The 19267-nt window shown below is 38.4% G+C and overlaps 1 protein-coding gene across 1 annotated transcript in view; it reads right to left on the bottom strand.

The window, feature by feature from the left end:
- Positions 1-3136: 3136 nt before the first annotated feature.
- Positions 3137-19267, bottom strand: part of C3H11orf53 (chromosome 3 C11orf53 homolog) — a 47995-nt gene continuing 31864 nt past the window's right edge. Inside the window, exons 3-5 of the mRNA XM_043991237.1 lie at positions 9877-9919; positions 5173-5474; positions 3137-3538 (exon numbers count right to left, since the gene is read on the bottom strand). Coding sequence (XP_043847172.1) covers positions 3137-3538; positions 5173-5474; positions 9877-9919 — 747 coding nt within the window. The remainder of the gene's footprint in view (positions 3539-5172; positions 5475-9876; positions 9920-19267) is intronic.

Below are 19267 nucleotides of genomic sequence, written 5' to 3'. Positions count from 1 at the left end.
CCAATACATAGTACAGCACCTGGTACACAGTAGGTGCTAAATAAATACTTGTTGATTGATTGATATGCTTGGGTAGATCTTAAGTGATTGGTGAGCAGCACCATGACTCTGTTCCAAAATCTGCGTAGTTTATAACAATGTGAACAATTAAAGATATACATAATCATGATACTGATGCATGATTACATGGTAAATAGCTCAAGCAAATGACTGCAATTATTTTTTATTTTTTAATTAAAAAAAAATTTTTAGTGAGGCAATTGGGGTTAAGTGACTTGCCCAGGGTCACACAGCTAGTAAGTGTTAAGCGTCCGAGGTCACATTTGAACTCAGGTCCTCCTGACTCCAGGACCAGTGCTCTATCCACTGTGCCACCTATCTGCCCCTGCAATTACTTTTATACAGCCAAACCAATTTCTAGGGTTAGCTGGAGAGAGGAGAGAAACTGATTGGAGCAAGAAATTGCTCCTTCCCTAAAGACCCCTGAATCCATCGGAGTAGAGAGACCAATTCCTTTCTCTTTTCCAGCAGGGGTAATTTACCTTCAAGGGCTCCATGTGCAGGGATCCACTGACAGACAGTTATATCCTCCCCTAGGTGTTCAGAGTAGGGAGTGCTGGGTCCTAATCCTCTTTGGTTTAGAGGAAGGAAGCCCCCATTCCTAAATAGCTGGTATTTGTTGCTCTCTCACTTTCAGTTGAGTAACAAAGATTTAATATCCTCCGTAACAGATAGGGAACAGGTGCTGGGGGCTTGAGGGGGGGGTGGGGAATGGAGAAATAATCTTCTCCCGCCCGGAGAGGAGAGCCCTCCAGGAACTATGCTCCTCCTATCGTATGCATCCCGCAAGGGATGGCCAAATGGGGGATTAGGAGAGGGTAAGTAAACTGAATGTTGAGATTTAAGGGAAGGCTCCTGGCCTTACAATACCTCCCTTTCACTGGAGATTCCATCAATTAGCGGTTCATTTTCCATTAACAAGTGCTCCTGGAAAGATTTCAGGGAAGGTTCACAGTCATTCACTACTAAATGTGCATGAATTTAATCAGTCAATAAGCATTTATTAAGGAACTGTGTTAGGTACTACAGATACAAAGGAAAACAACAATAGTAACAACAACAAAGCCATACCAAAAGATTAAGAACTCCTCTCCTCATTCAAGTAGTTTCTGTTTTTTAAAAAAAAAGATTATTTTTTTTAAAAAGAGGGGGCAGGGGCAGCTAGGTGGCACAGTGGATAGAGCACCGGCCCTGGAGTCAGGAGGACCTGAGTTCAAATCCAGCCTCAGACACTTAACACTTACTAGCTGTGTGACCCTGGGCAAGGCACTTAACTCTCATTGCCCCCAAAATAATAATAATAATAATAATAATAATAATAATAATAATAATAAAAGATTATTCAAGTAGTTTCTGTTGATAGAAGTCGAGATGAAAGCAGATTCTAAACAGAGGAAGTTGAAGTGAAAAAGGTAGAGGTGAGAATGAGATGAAGAAAGGGAAATGGAAAGAGAGAGCAAAAATTGAGTTAAGAGGAGGAAGAATTATAGAATTTGGGATTCAGAAGGGACCTTATGGCCCACGTGGTCCCATTCATACACCACAGGAACCCTCATTTCAATATACCCATACATGGTCACCCAGCATGAGAGGGGTGGAAGTGCAGGAACCCAGGATTTGGTGTGGCAGGCAAAGTGTGTAAGGTATTTAAAGATCTGGAAGGCCATGAAAGCTTAGTAGAAATCATGCTGGGACTGTGGTCACAGATCATCAAGTCACCAAAAATGCAATTGACAACAACCAAAGTGAGACTAATTAGTGAACCATAAGGTTAATTTATTGATCTTTAAAGAGAGCTATATTCTTTTGGTTATGGTGCCACAGGCAAGGTATTCCTTCTAATAATTTACATGTGCATCTCTTTGGCCACCATGCTGTCCTAATCCCCTTTCCTATGTAAACATTCCATTGTATCTCATTGACAGCCTACTTCTGTTCTCTGGGTTTTCTGCTGATGATCAATATTCTTTTCTGATTGCATGGTTACTATTATACTACTTTCAATCTATATATCCTATCAGGGGTACAATGCCTTGGGTTAATTAATATTGATGTTAATGAGAGAAACTTGTTTTGGCATTTATCTTCTCTCCTTCTGGGATGGTTTCTGGTCTAGATGAGGTTCAGAGCTGAATCCTATTTGTGAATATACTGAATATAGCATCTTGTTCTATTTGTAAATAATGTCTTCTCTATTTCTAGGATTAAAAAATTCACCTTGAACCAAGGAGTCCTTTTAAACCTGCCCCATTATATGAAAGGAGGTCTGTTTGAAATGGGCTATTATATGTTAGATCGTTTATCATCAACATCCTCTTTTTTTTCCTTGTTCTTCTTGTTCTTTTTCTTCTCCTTTTTCAAAAGAACACTGTACATTTCAAAGATATCTTAGATGTGAGATCTCCCTCCATTTGGACAGATCAATTGGCCTATAATTTAGTATGTGGATTTTAGAGAGTTGCATGAAGCTCACAGAGGTTAAATGACTTGTCTATGATTACTAAATTAGTGTCAAAGGTCTGGTTTGAACCTAGGTCTTCCTGAGGCTGACTTCGAAGAACACATTAAATTACATGGACCTCATAAATAATATGATAGATTGCACATGAAAATCAGTATGTGGTGTGATCTGTATTGGCTTTGATGTCTGTTAATGAAAATATTGTTGTCAAGAAATGGTTTTGCACCTCAGTTTTAAGTTTCTGAGTATATATAGTAAATTTTTGCTGCAATGCAATTATTAATTGTACAGCAGAATTCAATATGTAGGTCTTTTTTGGAAAATAGAATTATAGATGTAACAAAAAGCAATTGACTGCTCCAGTAGTCCTATGATACAGGTCCTATGGATGGCCTGCCAATGCTTCAGGCCATAACATCTTAAAGATGTGTATTCTTGCATTGTGAATATACCAGCATCCCTCTGTCAGCCGACTTTATGATGCTCTTAAAAAACCCCAATTAAAACAACTGCTACATCCCTTGAAAATTAGTCTTTGAGAGAATTGATAGACCTGTGAAGATTTACTGAGTGAAAACATCAGCATTTCAAAACATTATTGCAAGTCACTTTTTTTTAGTAAGCTCTTCGACATTCATAGGACCCCCATACGCCATTCCCATCGTCCTTTGTCCAGGATGGATTCTCATGAAGAGAGGTAGTATCCAGGGACTCGTCTGAAGACAGCTGAATCACCTTGGGAGTTAAGTCATTGGTCACTGTCATAAAAGGTGTGAAAGAGTAGGAGGAAGGAGCAGGGTAACCTGGTGTATAATGCAGGTCCTCTAGTGCATGCAGTGAGTAGGATTGAGCTCCGGGGAGAGCAGCCCCCCAACCAGAGCTTCTGTTTTGAGAGGGGCTTCCAGACTCCTGTGGTGAAAGGCAATTAGTGCCAGCTGGTAGTGTCTGCAGCGGGTCTGAAGACACCACTTCAGGCTGGTTAAGGCTATCAGGCACTGTCTGCTCCCATGAGTCTCTCTGAGGAAAAAAAAATGAGAAAAATTGCTGAATGTTGGCAAGAAATGGAGTCACATTTTCATGTCTAGGAATTCCCCAGTAAATATCCTATGCGAGAACACTGGCTAGAAAATAAACTTAATTTTTTTCCTCTGCTAGATAGAGTCCCAGGCTTTAGTTTGAGTTTGGATTATGTCTATAAAAATTTATTTCACTTCCTAATTTAGATTTGTACTTACTATCTATACATTGTTCTCTTCCCTCCCTACCAAAGAAAAGAAATAAAGGAACAGAATGAAACTTTTTATTATGTTTTCCCTGAACATCCTTGGTACATTGTTAGATGTCCAAAATCCTTGAGTCCAGTGCCACATACTCCATAGTTGAAGGCCAGAGCTAGGCTTTCATATAAATAGGGTAGCAACCTTTTTGATTTTTGTTTTTGTTTTTTTGGTTGTATTTTTTTTTTAATGTGAGGCAGTGGGGGTTAAGTGATTTGCCCAGGGTCACACTGTTAGGAAGTGTCAAGTATCTGAGGCCAGATTTGAACTCAAGGTCCTCCTGAATCCAGGGCTGGTGCTTTATGCACTGCACCATCTAGCTGCCCCCTAGCCACCTACTTGAACAAGCCTTATATCATCCAAAAGGGACCTTTCCCCCCCAACCCCCCCCCCACCCAAACTATAAGGATACCTAAAATTTATCTATTAAAGATTTGTTCCCTTGGTTCCTGAAGGTTTTTCAGTCTAAGAGGTTAACACCTCTAAGCCTTTATCAGAGTTTACAACCTTATCAGAGATTATGATAATTTAAAAGAAAGAACTATGGGAATGACCCATAGGATAGGAACTAGGCAGGAAACTTAAGAGCCCTAGGGAAGGAGAGATGTTGACATGGAAGATAGGTGGCCTACTTCACAATTTTTACAGATACCAGTTTCATAGTCTTTGCAGGCCAGATCCCCATGCCAGTTCACTGAATATTTTGGGGACACCACTTGAATTATATCTGTCAGCTCTTGAATTTGTAACATAAGGTGGGAATGTTTCTCTATAATGAATTAGGGGATAGTGATGCGGTTTGGATCTGTGATTTAATTGGTCAGTACCTGCTTTGCAACTTATATTTAGTCCTAGAGGGGGTAGTTGCCTAAGTTTGGATCTGGCAAAGCAGCAATTAAGACTTAAGCCCTGGTGTTCCAAGCTCCAAGATTGGCTCTCTATTCACTACTCCACACTGCCTCTCACAATGAATTAAAATTTGTTAAATCATTTAAATCCATTAAGTATTAATACAGTGACAAGGATAAGGAATTAAAACCTTTTATCTCAGGAGGTTGTAACCTGTATCTTGAGAAAGGCTTTTCTGCAGTGAGTAAGTATCCTTGTAGATTAGTCAGTGCCATCCTATAATTCCCTTGCTTCTGTTTGCTGCTGCCCTAAAATGTCTAATCAGTGTCCTCCAGCAGAGTGAGTTTGCTGAGCTTGGGGGTCTTAATTCAACCAGCCTGGAAGAATACAAATCAACCCTGGACCAAGTCTCTTTGTGAGAGACTGTCTCATTGGTCAGCTTCAGAGCAGGCTCAGTGAGTTCCCCAGTTTGGTTTTAAGACAGGTTGGTGATCTCTTCCTCTTCAAGAATCTCATAATACTCACAAATACGAAGTGGGTGGAGTCACTAGGAAAATGTGGTTGCAGAAGTGGTGGGGGCAAAGGTGAAGCACCGAAGAGAGAGCTTGTGTTGGGGGTCAGAGCTGCTGGGCGATAGTCTCCATAAGGCTCAGAAAAGTAGGAATCCAGGATCGGTGGGTAATTTTGCACAGTAGAGGACTCACAGGAAAAGGGTTTAGCCAGGGTTGATGGGTAGCCATCATTGGAAAACTGTTTAGTGTTGTGGAAATCCGAGTCAGATAAAAATGATCTTCTAACACCATAGTAACTGGACGTTGCAGGTGAGCCTGTTGTCAATTGAAAAACAAAACAAAACAAGCCGGGGGAGGGGAGAAGAGAAGGAGAAGGAGAAGGAACAATATTAAGCCTACATGACAAGAGCTGGTCAGTTACCTTTATGCTGTATTACACCTCATGAATGCGTCCCTGATACTGTCTACTAACACGTATATCTATGGATGTCATCTGGGAAAGTGCCACGCTGACCTGAGCCATCACTCTTAAACTCACTGATCAAAACAACTCTCATATTTACTCTGTTCTTAAGTATAAATCCATTAGAGACTGCTTGGGAAGGTTCGAGTGGTATATACATTTAGTTCATCCCGGTGCTTACAACCCTCTACAACCTGGCTCTGACCTATCTCTCCAGCCTTTTCTATTACGATTTTCTCTTGTATGTTTTGTGTTCCAGTAAAATTGGAATAGTTTCTATGCCTTCCCAAGTCTGTGATGTGGTTCAGTGACATCCACCATGCCTAGAATGCACTCCCCTTCCCTTCTGTTCCCACCAGATTCCTCCACCAGTTGAAATCAAGCTTTCAGGTTTAATTTAGGTGCTATCTATACCAATAAACCTTTCCCCACCTCCTCAGTCAGAAGTAATGTCTCCTTCCCTTGATTTCTCATAGTATATTTTCTGTACCTTGGTTTTAATTTTATTATTTTTTATTTATTATAGTTTTCCATGGATTTCCATTATGATTCAGTGGCCCTCTCTCACTTGATTAGCTCTTTGAGGGTAGGGATAAGGGCAAGAAATCATGCTCTTTTTTTTTTTCTTTTTAAATTTTTGTGCTTCTGGGTGCCTAGAGTAGTGCCCGATTCACTAAGACTAAGTGTTTGACATTTGTTATTTCATTGAATTAATCAACCTTGTATTCCTCATGTCCAAAGTGTATACTTAGTAAACACTGGTTGAAATAAATGGACTTGATTAATAAAAACAAAGTAAAAATCTCCTTCAATTGATCTTTAAACCATCTACCTTCTCTGTACTTTCTATTGCCATGTTCCTTCTTTAGAGGTCATTGTTCAAGCGACCTTTGTCCTTGGACAAGGAGAAGGGTTGGATCCCAGGTTATATGGTGTTGTATTTAGCCACTCAACAAACATTCAATAAATAATCTACTTTGTGCAAGGCACTGTAGCCACTTGGAGGGTGGGGTGGTGGTGTCCAGAAGCACTTAACACAATGCTTTGCATGGAGTAGACATTCAATAGATGTTCATTGTTGGTGTTGGTGGCAATCAGGTAACTGTGAGGCAAAGGCAAGGAGCTCAGGCTGGCATTTCCTGGTTTTTACTATGCTTATATTATCTGCCTCCATCTAGTGGCTAATGTGTGATCCTTCACCCAGGTCTGAAACAAACCAGAATGCGAAGCCTTGGACTTTTAAAAAGAGTGATGGGGCTGGGATGAAGCTGGAGGGACAAGAAATTCAGTTCAATTCAATTACCTGCTATGTGCTTATCACTGTACTGAACTCTGGGGATACAAAGACAAAAATGAAAACAGTTCCTGCCCTCAAGGAGCTTATATTCCATCAGAGGAAAGATAATAGGAAATATTTACAAAGCAGAGTTGGGAAAGTGGGGCCAGGAGCACTAACCATTGTTGGGATCAGGAAAGGCTTCGTGTAGGAGATAGTACTTGAGCTTTGTTGAATGGGGTTAGTGATTGTAAAAGGTAGAGATGAGGAGAGAGAGCATTGTGGGCATGGAGAACAACCAACTTGTGCAAAAGCCCAGGGAAGGGGGAAGAAATATTAGGCACAGGGAGCTGTAAGAAGGCAGATTTGGTAAGAATACAGAGCGCATGAGGGGGACTAATAGGAAATCAATCTGGAGACACAGTATGGAGACAAGTGTGAGGTCTCCAAATGCCAAAGAGGAGGAATTTCAAGATGACCATATTGATATATGAATAAAAGTTGGTGAGATGTTTGGAATGGCAAGGAAAATGTTGAACATTGCTTTCTAACTGCACAGCTGCTACATTTTAGGGAAAAGTCGCATTCTCAAAGGTAGGTAATGTTATTTTATTTTATTTTCTATTTTGCAGTGGAAGTTCTATCAGCTGAAAATACATGTAGTTACAAAAATAAATATGCTGCTGACTGAGATACCCTAATCAAGTCATTGTAGAATCACATGCCCTCTTGGAAGCTGTGTCCCCACCACAAAGGGCCAACTCCAAGTCCCCTCTTCTATTTCTTACCTCAAGTAGAGGAGGAGGTGGCAAATTGGGGCTGGAGAGGGAGTTCTTGAACTAATTAATCTCCCTTTTCCTCTAAATTCCTACAACACTTCATATTATGTTCATTATTATTTCCTATGTTAGCCTTATCTTTAGCATTCATGTATAACTTCCATGGAGAGAGGGATCATGTCTAATACTTTCATATCTCTTGCAACCATTTATATAGTGCCACATGTATCACAAGTAGTCCAGGGACAGAATATTTAGAGACTCAAGGAACTTGAAGGATCATAATCTGACTCCTTCACTTCACCAATAAACAAACAAACAAACACACAGATAAATAAAATAAAAATTAAAAAGCTGAGGTACAGAGAGGTATAGTAAGTAATCTGTCCAAGTTACAGGCTATAAGTGGCAGAACTGAGATTTGAACCCAGGGCCTCTGAAGCAGAATGAAATTAGAATTTTCCAGAAAAGAACACAATGTCATTATAATCTACTCTATTCCATTTTAAACTCTGTATCCAAAAGCTTCTAATCCTGCCATAAATTTCAAGACTGAAGCTATAGCCTTTGTGTCAAGGCTGTTATTCCAGGGAAAAATCTACACAAGTGAAAATTAAATCAATAAATAAAGCTGTGTTTTACACAACAATATTTAGAGCTACTAGGGTGGGTAAGGCCAAGAATGGAATATGTAAATAATGTTCTCATGCCTTCATATCCAAATTTCCAACTCCTGGATAGAAAGATCCTTAGGGAAAAAAAAAGATAATTCTGCCTTTAGTAATATGGCAATTTTTAATTCTTTAAAAATTTTTAATGGATTTTAAATTGTTTCTTTTGTACAATTTTTAATTCGTAAAAGGATGGGAGATATGTTAAATTTTGGACAAAATGAGAAATTGCAGGAACTGGTCATCAGGAGCCACTCCCAGGTTCAAAAGGACAGTAAATGGAATCTGGGAATGTGGGATAGAGAACTATTACTATAGACATACTTGGGTTCTCAATTGAAATCTCTTTTTTGACCGTGCCATTGGCACCGAAGGTATTGAACCGACTCTTCATTCATTTAATAAGCATTTATTTAGTGCTTATGATGTACAAGGCTTTGTGTTGGTAAATCTCCAAATTACTAGCATTCTCTCTCTTTTGCTGTTACTTTGCTTTGCTTTGTGCATCCATTTGGTTTATTCACTTTTCTATGTGTTTGCAGGTTGTATCTCTTCCCCACTTTCCCATCTCCATCCCCAGGAGACCATAAAGTTTTCTGGGGCAGATGGGTTTTGTTATGGTCTTCTTATCTCCTCCCCTTCTCCCAACATAATACCTTTTACCTAGCAGGTGCTTTAAAATGTTTGTTGAATTAGATTGAACAGTTAGTTGTTGGTGGCCCAAAGACAAAACTCAAAACAACCCTAGCCCCTCAAGAAGCTTATGTTTTCCAGGACAATAGAAGACTATCTCATGTAAGAGGGATTCTATGGAGTATGGAGAGTTGAGTTTTATTCACTTCTCCTCACTGACTATGTATCAGGAATGGTCTTTGAAATCTTATTATTACAGATAGATTTTTATTTTTCCTTCTTCTCTAGTCACTGCTTTTAGGCTAATGGGATGCCAGCTCATTTACAAAATTCTTTAGAGTGTGTGCTAAATCTGATACCTGTGAAGGGGAAAATCCATCATTATTTTCAAAGGCCTAATTGCTAACTGTACTACCTAATCAGCTTCTTCTAGACCAGGGATTCTGACCCTGTGGTTCATGGATCCCTAACAAGTCCATGGATAGATTGCTGGGTTGGGGAAGGGAGAGGTGAGGTGTGAGAATTTGTTTTTTTAAATTGATAACTGTATTTCAATAGAATTGGTCTCCTTTGTAAATCTGTATATTTTAAGCATTTAAAAACATTATTCTGAGAAGGGTTTTTGTAGGCTTCTCCAGATTCTTGAAGAGGTCCATGACACACAAAAAATATTCTAGACAAGGTCTGTGATTACTCCTGCTTTCAAGAGAGCATACAAAGATCATAATGATTATACTAGGCTATGTGTGGGCATATACTTTAACATAACTATTTGAAGAGAAGATGCATTGTGCAATATTATTTAGTGTTGCAAAATGTGAATGCCAGATGAAAGTCAAATCACCTGATTTTATCCAAAAAATAAATAATTGATGGAACTGTTTGTTGTACTCACCTGGCATCTGGACAAATGGAGACTGAGAGGAATTGGTACCGCCCTGGAAAACAAAGACAGTCGGAATGTGTTCTCCTGCCTTTCCAAGTGCAAAGACTGTAGACATTGTTTTGCAGGCTTCCTTTCAGAAGCTCTGAGGTACAGATTTCAAGTATTATGGGAGCAGGTGTAGCAAACAGAACTCAGGCTCTCAAATGCTAACAATGGTTTCAGGAATGTTAAAATGGAAGAATTTATCTTTTGTTATTTATTGTTTACTTTCTTATCTTAAGAACTATGAGTGGAGATTCTGGTTTTAAGGTACAGGGATGGAACATGAAAGGGAAATATGGCACTTAAAGTTAAGCTCCAGGGAGGTGATATATGGCACCTCATTTGAACCTTACATTAACTTTGTGAAGGGGGTACTACAGGTATTATTACAGATGTGGAGACTGAGGCACAAAAACTTGCCCATGTTCACACAACTAGTAAGTATCAGAAGCAGGATCTGAATCCAGGTGTTTCTAATTCCAAGTCTAGCCCTCTATCCATTATTAAAACATGCTGCCTGTGTAACAAAAACACTTATACCCAGGGTCAAGACATTTAGATTCTATTCATAGTTGGAATATTATCATAATCATAATCCTAGAATTTAGAGCTGGAACAAATAATCCAGGACAACAACCTACCATTCCAGTCACCACCAACACCAACTACTGACCAATAGACATAATGATAAATCAGTCAATAAATCAGCCCCCAGGCTGTTAAACCCTTAAAAACTCTAGAAACTCCAATGCCTTCTGGCCTCTGATTCTAGGTTCCACTCTTTCTCACTCCCCTCCCTTCAACCATCATCTATGGAAACAACATTGGTGGAGTGGCAAATGCCTCTGTCAATTCTGCTCCTACTCTTTCCTCCCTTCTCCACCCCCTCCACCTCTCTCCAAGCCTCCTGAGGACCCAGAAAAGAAGTTCTTACTGTCAAAGTTCTTGGCATCATCAAATGGCTCAACAGCAGAAACATATATGGTTGTATTAATGAAAACAACACTAAATAATTATCAGCCTTGCCTCTGTACCCTGAAGAGCACTGGGCCTTTCCATCTGACTCATAGATGAGATTTCATATTCATGTTGTCTCCCCTATGAGAACGTGAGCTCCCTGAGAGCACACAGTCTTTTGTCTTGTTTGTTTTTTTTTAATCTCCGGTGCTTAGCACAGTATGCATTTTGTGCTTAGTAATTGCTTTTTCATTCATTCATTTCAAAGAAGCTGAGGCCCAAAGAGATAGCTCTGATGTTGAGTTCCAATATCTGATATTCTGGATTTGAGTTTTCAGCTATAATGTTAGTACTTTGGAAACCTCAGCATAAAGCTTTTTTGAGTATGAAATAATCAAAGACCAGAATGGTTTAGTATCTCATCAACATATGGCATGGAAAGAATATAGTAGACAAAACTGCAACAGCACAATTCTTTGTTTTCCTCATCAGGTTCCCCTGTCACAACCAGATGGAAAAGACATTCATATTCCCTTCTTAAACTTAACCTTCTTTTCAGAATATTTGTACTGAATCTATGCTCCATTTAGTGACAAAGTATAAATGGATCCCTTAAAAGTTACTGTGGCCAAAATCACAAAAGTCCTTTCCTTTTTTTGGCTCTCTTTTTGATTATGAAACTTCAGTGGCACAAGATGAAATTGCCTACAGGAAGAAATGTAGGCTCCCTTTTGTTTTGTTTTTGTTTTTGTTTTTCGTTTGTTTGTTTGTTTTTTGTCCTTTTTACGGGGCAATGGGGGTTAAGTGACTTGCCCAGGGTCACACAGCTAGTAAGTGTCAAGTGTCTAAGGCCAGATTTGAACTCAGGTACTCCTGAATCCAGGGCCAGTGCTCTATCCACTGTGCCATCTAGCTGCCCCCGTAGGCTCCCTTTTGACATTTAAAAGCTTTCACACTCTAGCTCTAAACCTATCTTTCCAGACTAATTTCATATGACTCTGTCTCTTACATGCTATGTCCCAGCCAGGATGGTCTTATTGTCATTCCTCTTTGTATAATGTTCTCCTCCCTATCTCTGTGACTCTTGATTGGAAAGCTTTCCTTCTTCACTTCTACCTCTCAGAATCCCTAGCTCCTTTCAAGACATTCAAGCATCACCTCTTGTGTGAAGTATTTCCTGATGCCCTCAGTCATTAGGGTTCTCCCTACTCTCCTCCCAATTTATTGCATATTCTTTCTGCCTCTGTCTCTACATAGATGCATACACAATGAATATATAGAACACATAATATGAATATATATGTATGCACAAATATACACAGATGTGTATTATACACATGTATATATATAATTCTATATTCATATATATTCATCCATTTTGCCTATCCATTATTTATTTATTTTTCAGTTAATTAATTAATTAATTTGGCTGTGCACATTTCCTCCCAGGTAGAACGTAGGTTCTTGGAATAAGAGATTGTTTCATTTTTGTCTTTGTATTCCTGGTGCCTTGTGCAGAGCAGACACAATAAATGATTGTTGAGTTTAATTCCAAACATTGGCAGAAAGGGGATAAAAGGAAGAGTTACTGCAGTTACTGTTAGTAAATAAATGGGAAGAACAGGAAAATGGGATCAAAGGGTCCTGGATGTAGAGCTGGAAGGGACCTGAGAGGTCGCGTAGTCCAACTTTCTCATTTTACAGAAGCTGAGAAGTAAAGTATTGGCTGTGGTCACAGAGGTAGTAGGTGGAATGCATGGACATCGGGATCTTCCTCTATTAAACTCCCCTTTGAACCTTTATCTCATTTATTTTATAACTGGGAGAATAAAAAGGGTATCTAACTGCTGTGAGTGTAGCCATGAAAAGGTGACTCTATAATGTTCTGTTTTGCTTCCCTGGTGACGGCAGAAAGAAATGATAACATTGGCGCTCCTGGATTCCTAGACTAATAAGTATACACTATTTATTGACTATCACTTTTCTTCCACCCCTTCTCCACAAAAGACAGCTGTTAGAACCCATCTGTCTGCCAACAGAGCTGCTCAAAAGGATATTGTTCTAGCTACTGAGATAACAATCCACGTTGCTGGGGTTTCCTTTTCTTTTCATCCATTAGCTACTTTTATCTTTCTTGTAGTCCCTCTTGTCCTTCTCCCCCTTAGAGCTTCTACTTTTTCCAAAGTTTCATTCACTGATAGACAGTAGTTCTAGGCTTCTGAAAGTGCAGGATTTTCAATAACTAACACAAGCCTTCAAGAAGAATGAATTATATTTACTATTAAATGAAGAATCCTAAATCTTGAATGTAGACCCATATGCCTACCTGTTTCCATATACTTCCTTGTTATTCCTTTCTGTTAAAAGTTGCTGAGATAGGGGCAGCTAGGTGGCGCAGTGGACAGAGTATCAGCCCTGGAGGCAGGAGTACCTGAGTTCAAATCCGGCCTCAGACACTTAACACTTTCTAGCTGTGTGACCCCAGGCAAGTCACTTAACCCCAATTGCCTCACTAAAAAAAAAAAAAAAAAAAAAAAAAAGTAGAATGTTTGCAAAGAAAAAAAAAACCTAGAGAATGCATTGGTGATTTCAACCACAGAGATTGCCTTGCACTTACATTTTATATATCTTAACTGTACATAGTTGTTTGCATGTTGTTTCTCTCATTGGACTATGAGTTCCTTGAGGGCAGGGGATTATGCTTTTGCCTTTCCTTGTATCTCTAGCACTTAGCACAGTGACTTGAGTCCTTAAGAAATGCTTGTGGACTGGCTGACAGTAAGCCCACCTCATCACTGAAGGAATCCATTTTCAGTTCAAACACTACATTCAATCTGGAGCTATACTGTGGGTGACAGCACAAATCCTCTCTTTTCTTTATTTTCTTTAAGCACAGAGTTTTCACTTTCTTTCTATTCCTCAGTATCACAAAGTCATGCAATGGTAGAGCAGGAAGGCTAATCTAATCTAGCCTCCGTATTTTAAGGGTGAGGCCCAGAAAGGTGATGTTTCTTTCCTAAAGTCATGTAAATGATGCCCATTACAGTCACATGTGCTGGTTTTTTCTCTATGAGATTACCTAACATTATGGCAATTAGGTTGATTGAATGTTAGAATCAGTTTATTTTTGAAGACTCAAGAGAGAAAGACTAAGGGGTTTTGTTTGTTTTTTTTTTTACTTGTGTGAAGGGAACAATAGTCCCAAGGGAACATTGAGAAAGTAGTAGAAAAAGCTGGTTATTTTTTAGTTTGGATTATACCTATGGTGAGGTGGGACTTAGAATATTAGTTTATATGAATGTCTAGTTTCATCATCTGTGTTCTGGATGGGCTCCCCCAGGCCCTCTCCATGCCTAGGCTTTGGGTGTTATCCACTTAAATAATACACTCTTTAGAAAAGTCATTAGTGCATGGCAATTCAGCCTCCTAGTAAGATATTCACCAAATCTGCACTTCTAGCAGTCTAACAGAAAGGAGGCAATCTAAGAATCACAAGCCCTATGTTCTATCATGTCTCTTCCATTAATTAACTCTGTGGCTTGAAGCAAATCATTTAACCTCTGGTGTTTGTGCCTCCAGTTCATCATTTGTCAAAATGGGAATAATAACACCTTCCCTTCTCTCCTCATAGGTCTGCTGTGAAGATTGAATAAGAGAATCTTTGAGGACACACTGAAAGTGTATACATTTAAAAATATTATTAATGAACAAGAAGAGAAGTGTCCTCACAGGTAGCAAGGATGTAGGCAGGTGCTACGTGGTTCAAACAGATCAGATTACACATGGGGTCTGGTTTCTTAACTCACATATAGAAGAAATCAACGTTACTTTTTCTGGAGTAAATGTTATGCCCTCTCTGGGTACCTTGTCAGTTCTTGATATGGATGATATACAGGGCAATAATAATGGTTTCAGATCATATTAATAGAATCGAAAAAGTCTAAAGAATACGTTAATGCCAGATTAGATAGGGATTTCAATCAGAAAGATTTTCCAGATCTGGAAACTTATTTGGTTGGTTTAGGAAGAAGTGGCCAAGAAATCAGCTGTCAGTGAGGGCTAGGAGTGATGAGAATCTGGCATCACACATATATACAAATCTTTAGTCCTCTGGGAAGGGAAAGCTCAGATCCATGTTACTATAATTCTTGTATGACCCCACCCCCACCTCACACTACACATAGAAGCAGACACACACACACACACACACACACACACACACATACATTCAGAACACATATCTTCAAATTCTAACCCCTAACTTTCTCTCCAGAAATGATGGCAAAATGAATACTGAACAGCCCATCACTTGTGACCAAGAAAGATGGTATATAATTTTCATTTTGCATACGGCAAACAACAGGATCCTGCAATGCCAGGTAGCCAAATTTAGAGGTTTATATTTGAATGAAATTTGCCAGCCTGCAACTTCCTGTAGCTAACCCAGCAGCTTCACAGCTGCCCCAAAAGCCCCTCCATGAAAATGAGTTAATTTGAACTAATAGGTCACTGAGGTAGTAAAGTGATAAGATTACGAATTTTCCTTGTGCACATTTGTACAGGCGTTTTTATGGCCCCGTAATATTATTTTTTATGTGTGCCAACTTAGATGAGTGTATATATTGAAGTGTATGAAGCTTCCTAAGTACTTTTCAACCTTGTTCCAGAATAAGAATATACTCCTAGTACTTCGAGTTACAACATTAATTACATGGCTTAGGAAGAGTTTCTTTCTAAAATGTAAAGATGCTGCCATTACTGTTTATCCAGTAGCAATCATAGTCATTTGTATCTACTTAGTGTCAATTGTCAAGTCAGTCAAAGCTTCTTACAGGCTTAAAAAAAGTTATAGGTGCTTCCTTTTTCACATTCTCAACATACCTTTGAAAGGGAAAGGGACTGGTGGCATGATGTTGAACCTATCACAGATTTGACTATACCACATGTCAAACTATAGACTGAAACAGATGGAAGAACTTTAAAGTTCCTTAAGAGAACACCTTTTTACAGAAGAAACAACCAGATCACAGGCAGTAACTTATCCCAGGTCAAACAACTATCTAGGGGCAGAGCAGGGACTAAAATCCAATTCTCCTGATTCCTAGTATGGTGATTCTAGTTTTCCTGCAAAATACCCTCACAACCCAACATCCACATACATGGACACACAAACATATGTAAAGTAAAAGACACCCATTAGCTTCTAACATGAGTGACAGCTTTGTCCTTTGATGTTAGTATATAGGAACTTGATAGGGAGGAGTTGGGTGCTTAAGTTAGCTCAGCTCCCTGGTGAAGCCAAGAGCCACACTCTAGCATCCTCATTGGTTTTAGCGTTCTAATCCCAGGCTGCTTAAACTTTTTCTATTCAGGAATTTTTTGCACCTGAGAAATTTTTACATGACTCCAGGTATATAGGTATATAAAATAGGTATAATACATAACTATCTACTCTTGCCAACTTTTTCACAACCCTCACATTCAGTTATGGGATCTCATATGGGGTCGTGACCAACATTTTAAGAAGCTTTGTTCTAATCATTAGCCAATCCTTTTTTCTTCATAAAGTGGTTTATTTATTCCCCTTCTTGACAACTTTCAATGCCTCCCTATGATAAAACAAAACTCTCCAGTCTGGTATTTAAGCTTCTGTGATTTGACTTTGACCTAAGTCTCTAGCCTAATTTCATATAATTCCTCTGCATGCACTCAATGTGCCATCAAAGGTAGACTGGTAGCTATTTGTTGAATTTGAACTTGACATTTTCTCTCCTGATATTGTTCAGGAGCCATTTGCACAAGCTATTCACTCATACCAGGCATGCATTTTTGCATTTTCTCCCCCACCCCCCTCTCCTCCAGAAGCTTGCCTCTCAGAATTCCTATTTTACTCCTTTCAAAGCTCATGTTAGGTGTTTACTGCTCCATAAAAAATTATCTTATCCTCCTATAACTAGTCCTATCTCCTCAAATGATCTCTTATTGATTTATCTTACACTAGCTAGAGGCTTTCCTCTTGTTCTTTTAATATTTGGGGAGTATCAATGTATAACTAAAGCTGGCTGTCTCTTGTGTTTAATTCTTCTAATATGACTGTTTTCTCTCTCTTTCCTGTCCTATATGTTCTTGTTGAGTTCTTTTACATCACTTCTGATATATGAGTCAATTCTAAATATACAGATGCCTCCTTGGGTCTACCCTATATCTTTTCACCATCCTCTGGGTTATTTGTAATTTCAATTATTTCAAGAATATGATGTTCAATGATCCACAGTGCTATAGCCATATATAATATTGTTAAAATGGTCTTAATTCTATGTTTTTTTTGTTTTGTTTTGTTTTTGGTGGGGCAATGAGGGCTAAGTGCCTTCCTCAGAGTCACACAGCTAGTAAGTGTCAAGTGTCTGAGGCCAGATTTGAACTCAGGTCCTCCTGAATCTAGGGCCAGTGATTTATCCACTGAGCCACCTAGCTGCCCCCAATTCTATGTTTATTTTTAAGACATATTAAAACAGTTTCTGCTTAGTTAAGCACTTTCATGGGTATCTATGAATCACTAAAATGCTTCACATCTTTCCAGATGCAAACCAGCTTGATCTCCTCAATTCTGAGCCTCACTCATTATCTACCTGCAGCACCTGTTCCTCCTCCCTTCCCCCCACCAACAGAATTTGTGCTTTACTTCCTCTGTACTTTGGCTCTCACCATTCTCCTCAACTGGAATATCCTCCATTTATTGCTATAGAGGGAATTACCTCTATAATAATAATACATATTTACCCCTACAATAATAATGATTTACATATTGATCAACTAACTCGATTAGATGACTATCCAGCTACATGTCATAGTCTGGACAATATGTGTTTTTCATCTACTTTGTTTTTAAGTGTAGATGATTAGATGGGTCTATATTGCTCTATATTTCAGTGGGGAAGTATTATATAGTCCTGGAGCTAGTAGTGTCTTCTGTGAAGATGAGCAATTAATGCCCATCACTATCAACAAAGAATCTTTCCTTTTTTTAGATTTTGTGTAAGATAAATATCAGGATTAGAACATTTTGAATGAGCCTATGTCTCCATGTTGTATACCCATTTTGAAAATGATAACTATTAAAGGTGTTTTAAAGTATGCAGAAAATGTTAATACTTAGCGATATATGTTATTGAACCATTCTTTGACTGGAATGAATAAGAAATCATCCAAGAATAAGAAGATGCTATAATGAAATTATACAGTTTACTGAATTATTCTTGAAATCACCAAACAACTACATACTGAGTATCTATTTAAAAAAAAAGACATTGTGGGTAATACAAAGATGAATAAAATAGTCTCTGTCCTCCAGGAATCCACAGTCTTTTTGTATAAAGATAACAAAAGGCTGAATATGATAAGTGCCAAATGAGTAGTAGAAACAAACTATCTAAGTTCAAAAGAAGGAAAGATTACTTTGAGCTAGTGTGGACAAGGAAGGCTTCATGGAAAAAGGAAAATTTGTACTGGGTCTTGAACAAAGGGTGGCATTTGAACAGTTGGAGAAGAGTGAGGAGGAGATAGTGATGACAGCCCATCCTGAGGTAGGGAAGCACAAAGGGCATTTGGGAGAAATTTAGCTAAAGGAGAGATTTAATAAGGAATATTGCATATCTATTCTGAAATTATATAAGATATAACATGTAATCTTTCCTTAGAATAAAAAGCTCTAAATGGGTTTACATATTTTTCTTCAGGCATTATTCTCATTCTAGGTAGAAAAATGAGGCATAGAAAAGTTAATTGGTTTGTTCCTGGAACAGGGACGTGAAATAAGGTTTTCATGATATGATGCTCAACACGGTATTTCATTTAGAAAGGATGTTACTGTGAAAACCATAACATATATACTTCCCTAGTATCTGTTTAAATACATTATTATTTTAAAATCTAACTATAATTCTTTATATATTCTTTTTTTCTTTTTAATATGCATTTTTATTTAAAGTTTTGAGTTTCAAATTCTATGCCTCCCTCCTTTGCCTCCTGAGGTGGTAAGCAATCAGATATAGGACATACATGTGCAATTGTGTAAAACATTTCCAGATTAGTAATTTTGTATAAGAAGAGTCAAATAAAAGAAAGAAAAGAAATGAAAAATAGCATGTTTCAGTCTGTGTTCAATCAATATCAGTTCTTTCTCTGGAGGTGAATAGATAGTATGCTTTATCATTAGTCCTTTGGGACTAATAATAATAATAATAATAATAACTAGCTAAGTCGTTCAGAGTTCTTCATCAAACAATATTGCTATTACTGTGTATAACATTCTCCTGGTTCTGTTCACTTCACTATATATCCATTCATATAAATCTTTCCAGGTTTTTCTGAAATCATCCTGCTTGTCATTTCTTTATAGCAC

Source organism: Dromiciops gliroides, chromosome 3, assembly GCF_019393635.1.
Source record: "Dromiciops gliroides isolate mDroGli1 chromosome 3, mDroGli1.pri, whole genome shotgun sequence".
Lineage (NCBI taxonomy): Eukaryota > Metazoa > Chordata > Mammalia > Microbiotheria > Microbiotheriidae > Dromiciops > Dromiciops gliroides.
Note: the sequence above shows the minus strand (reverse complement) of the source record. Positions and strands in the feature narration are given on the sequence as shown.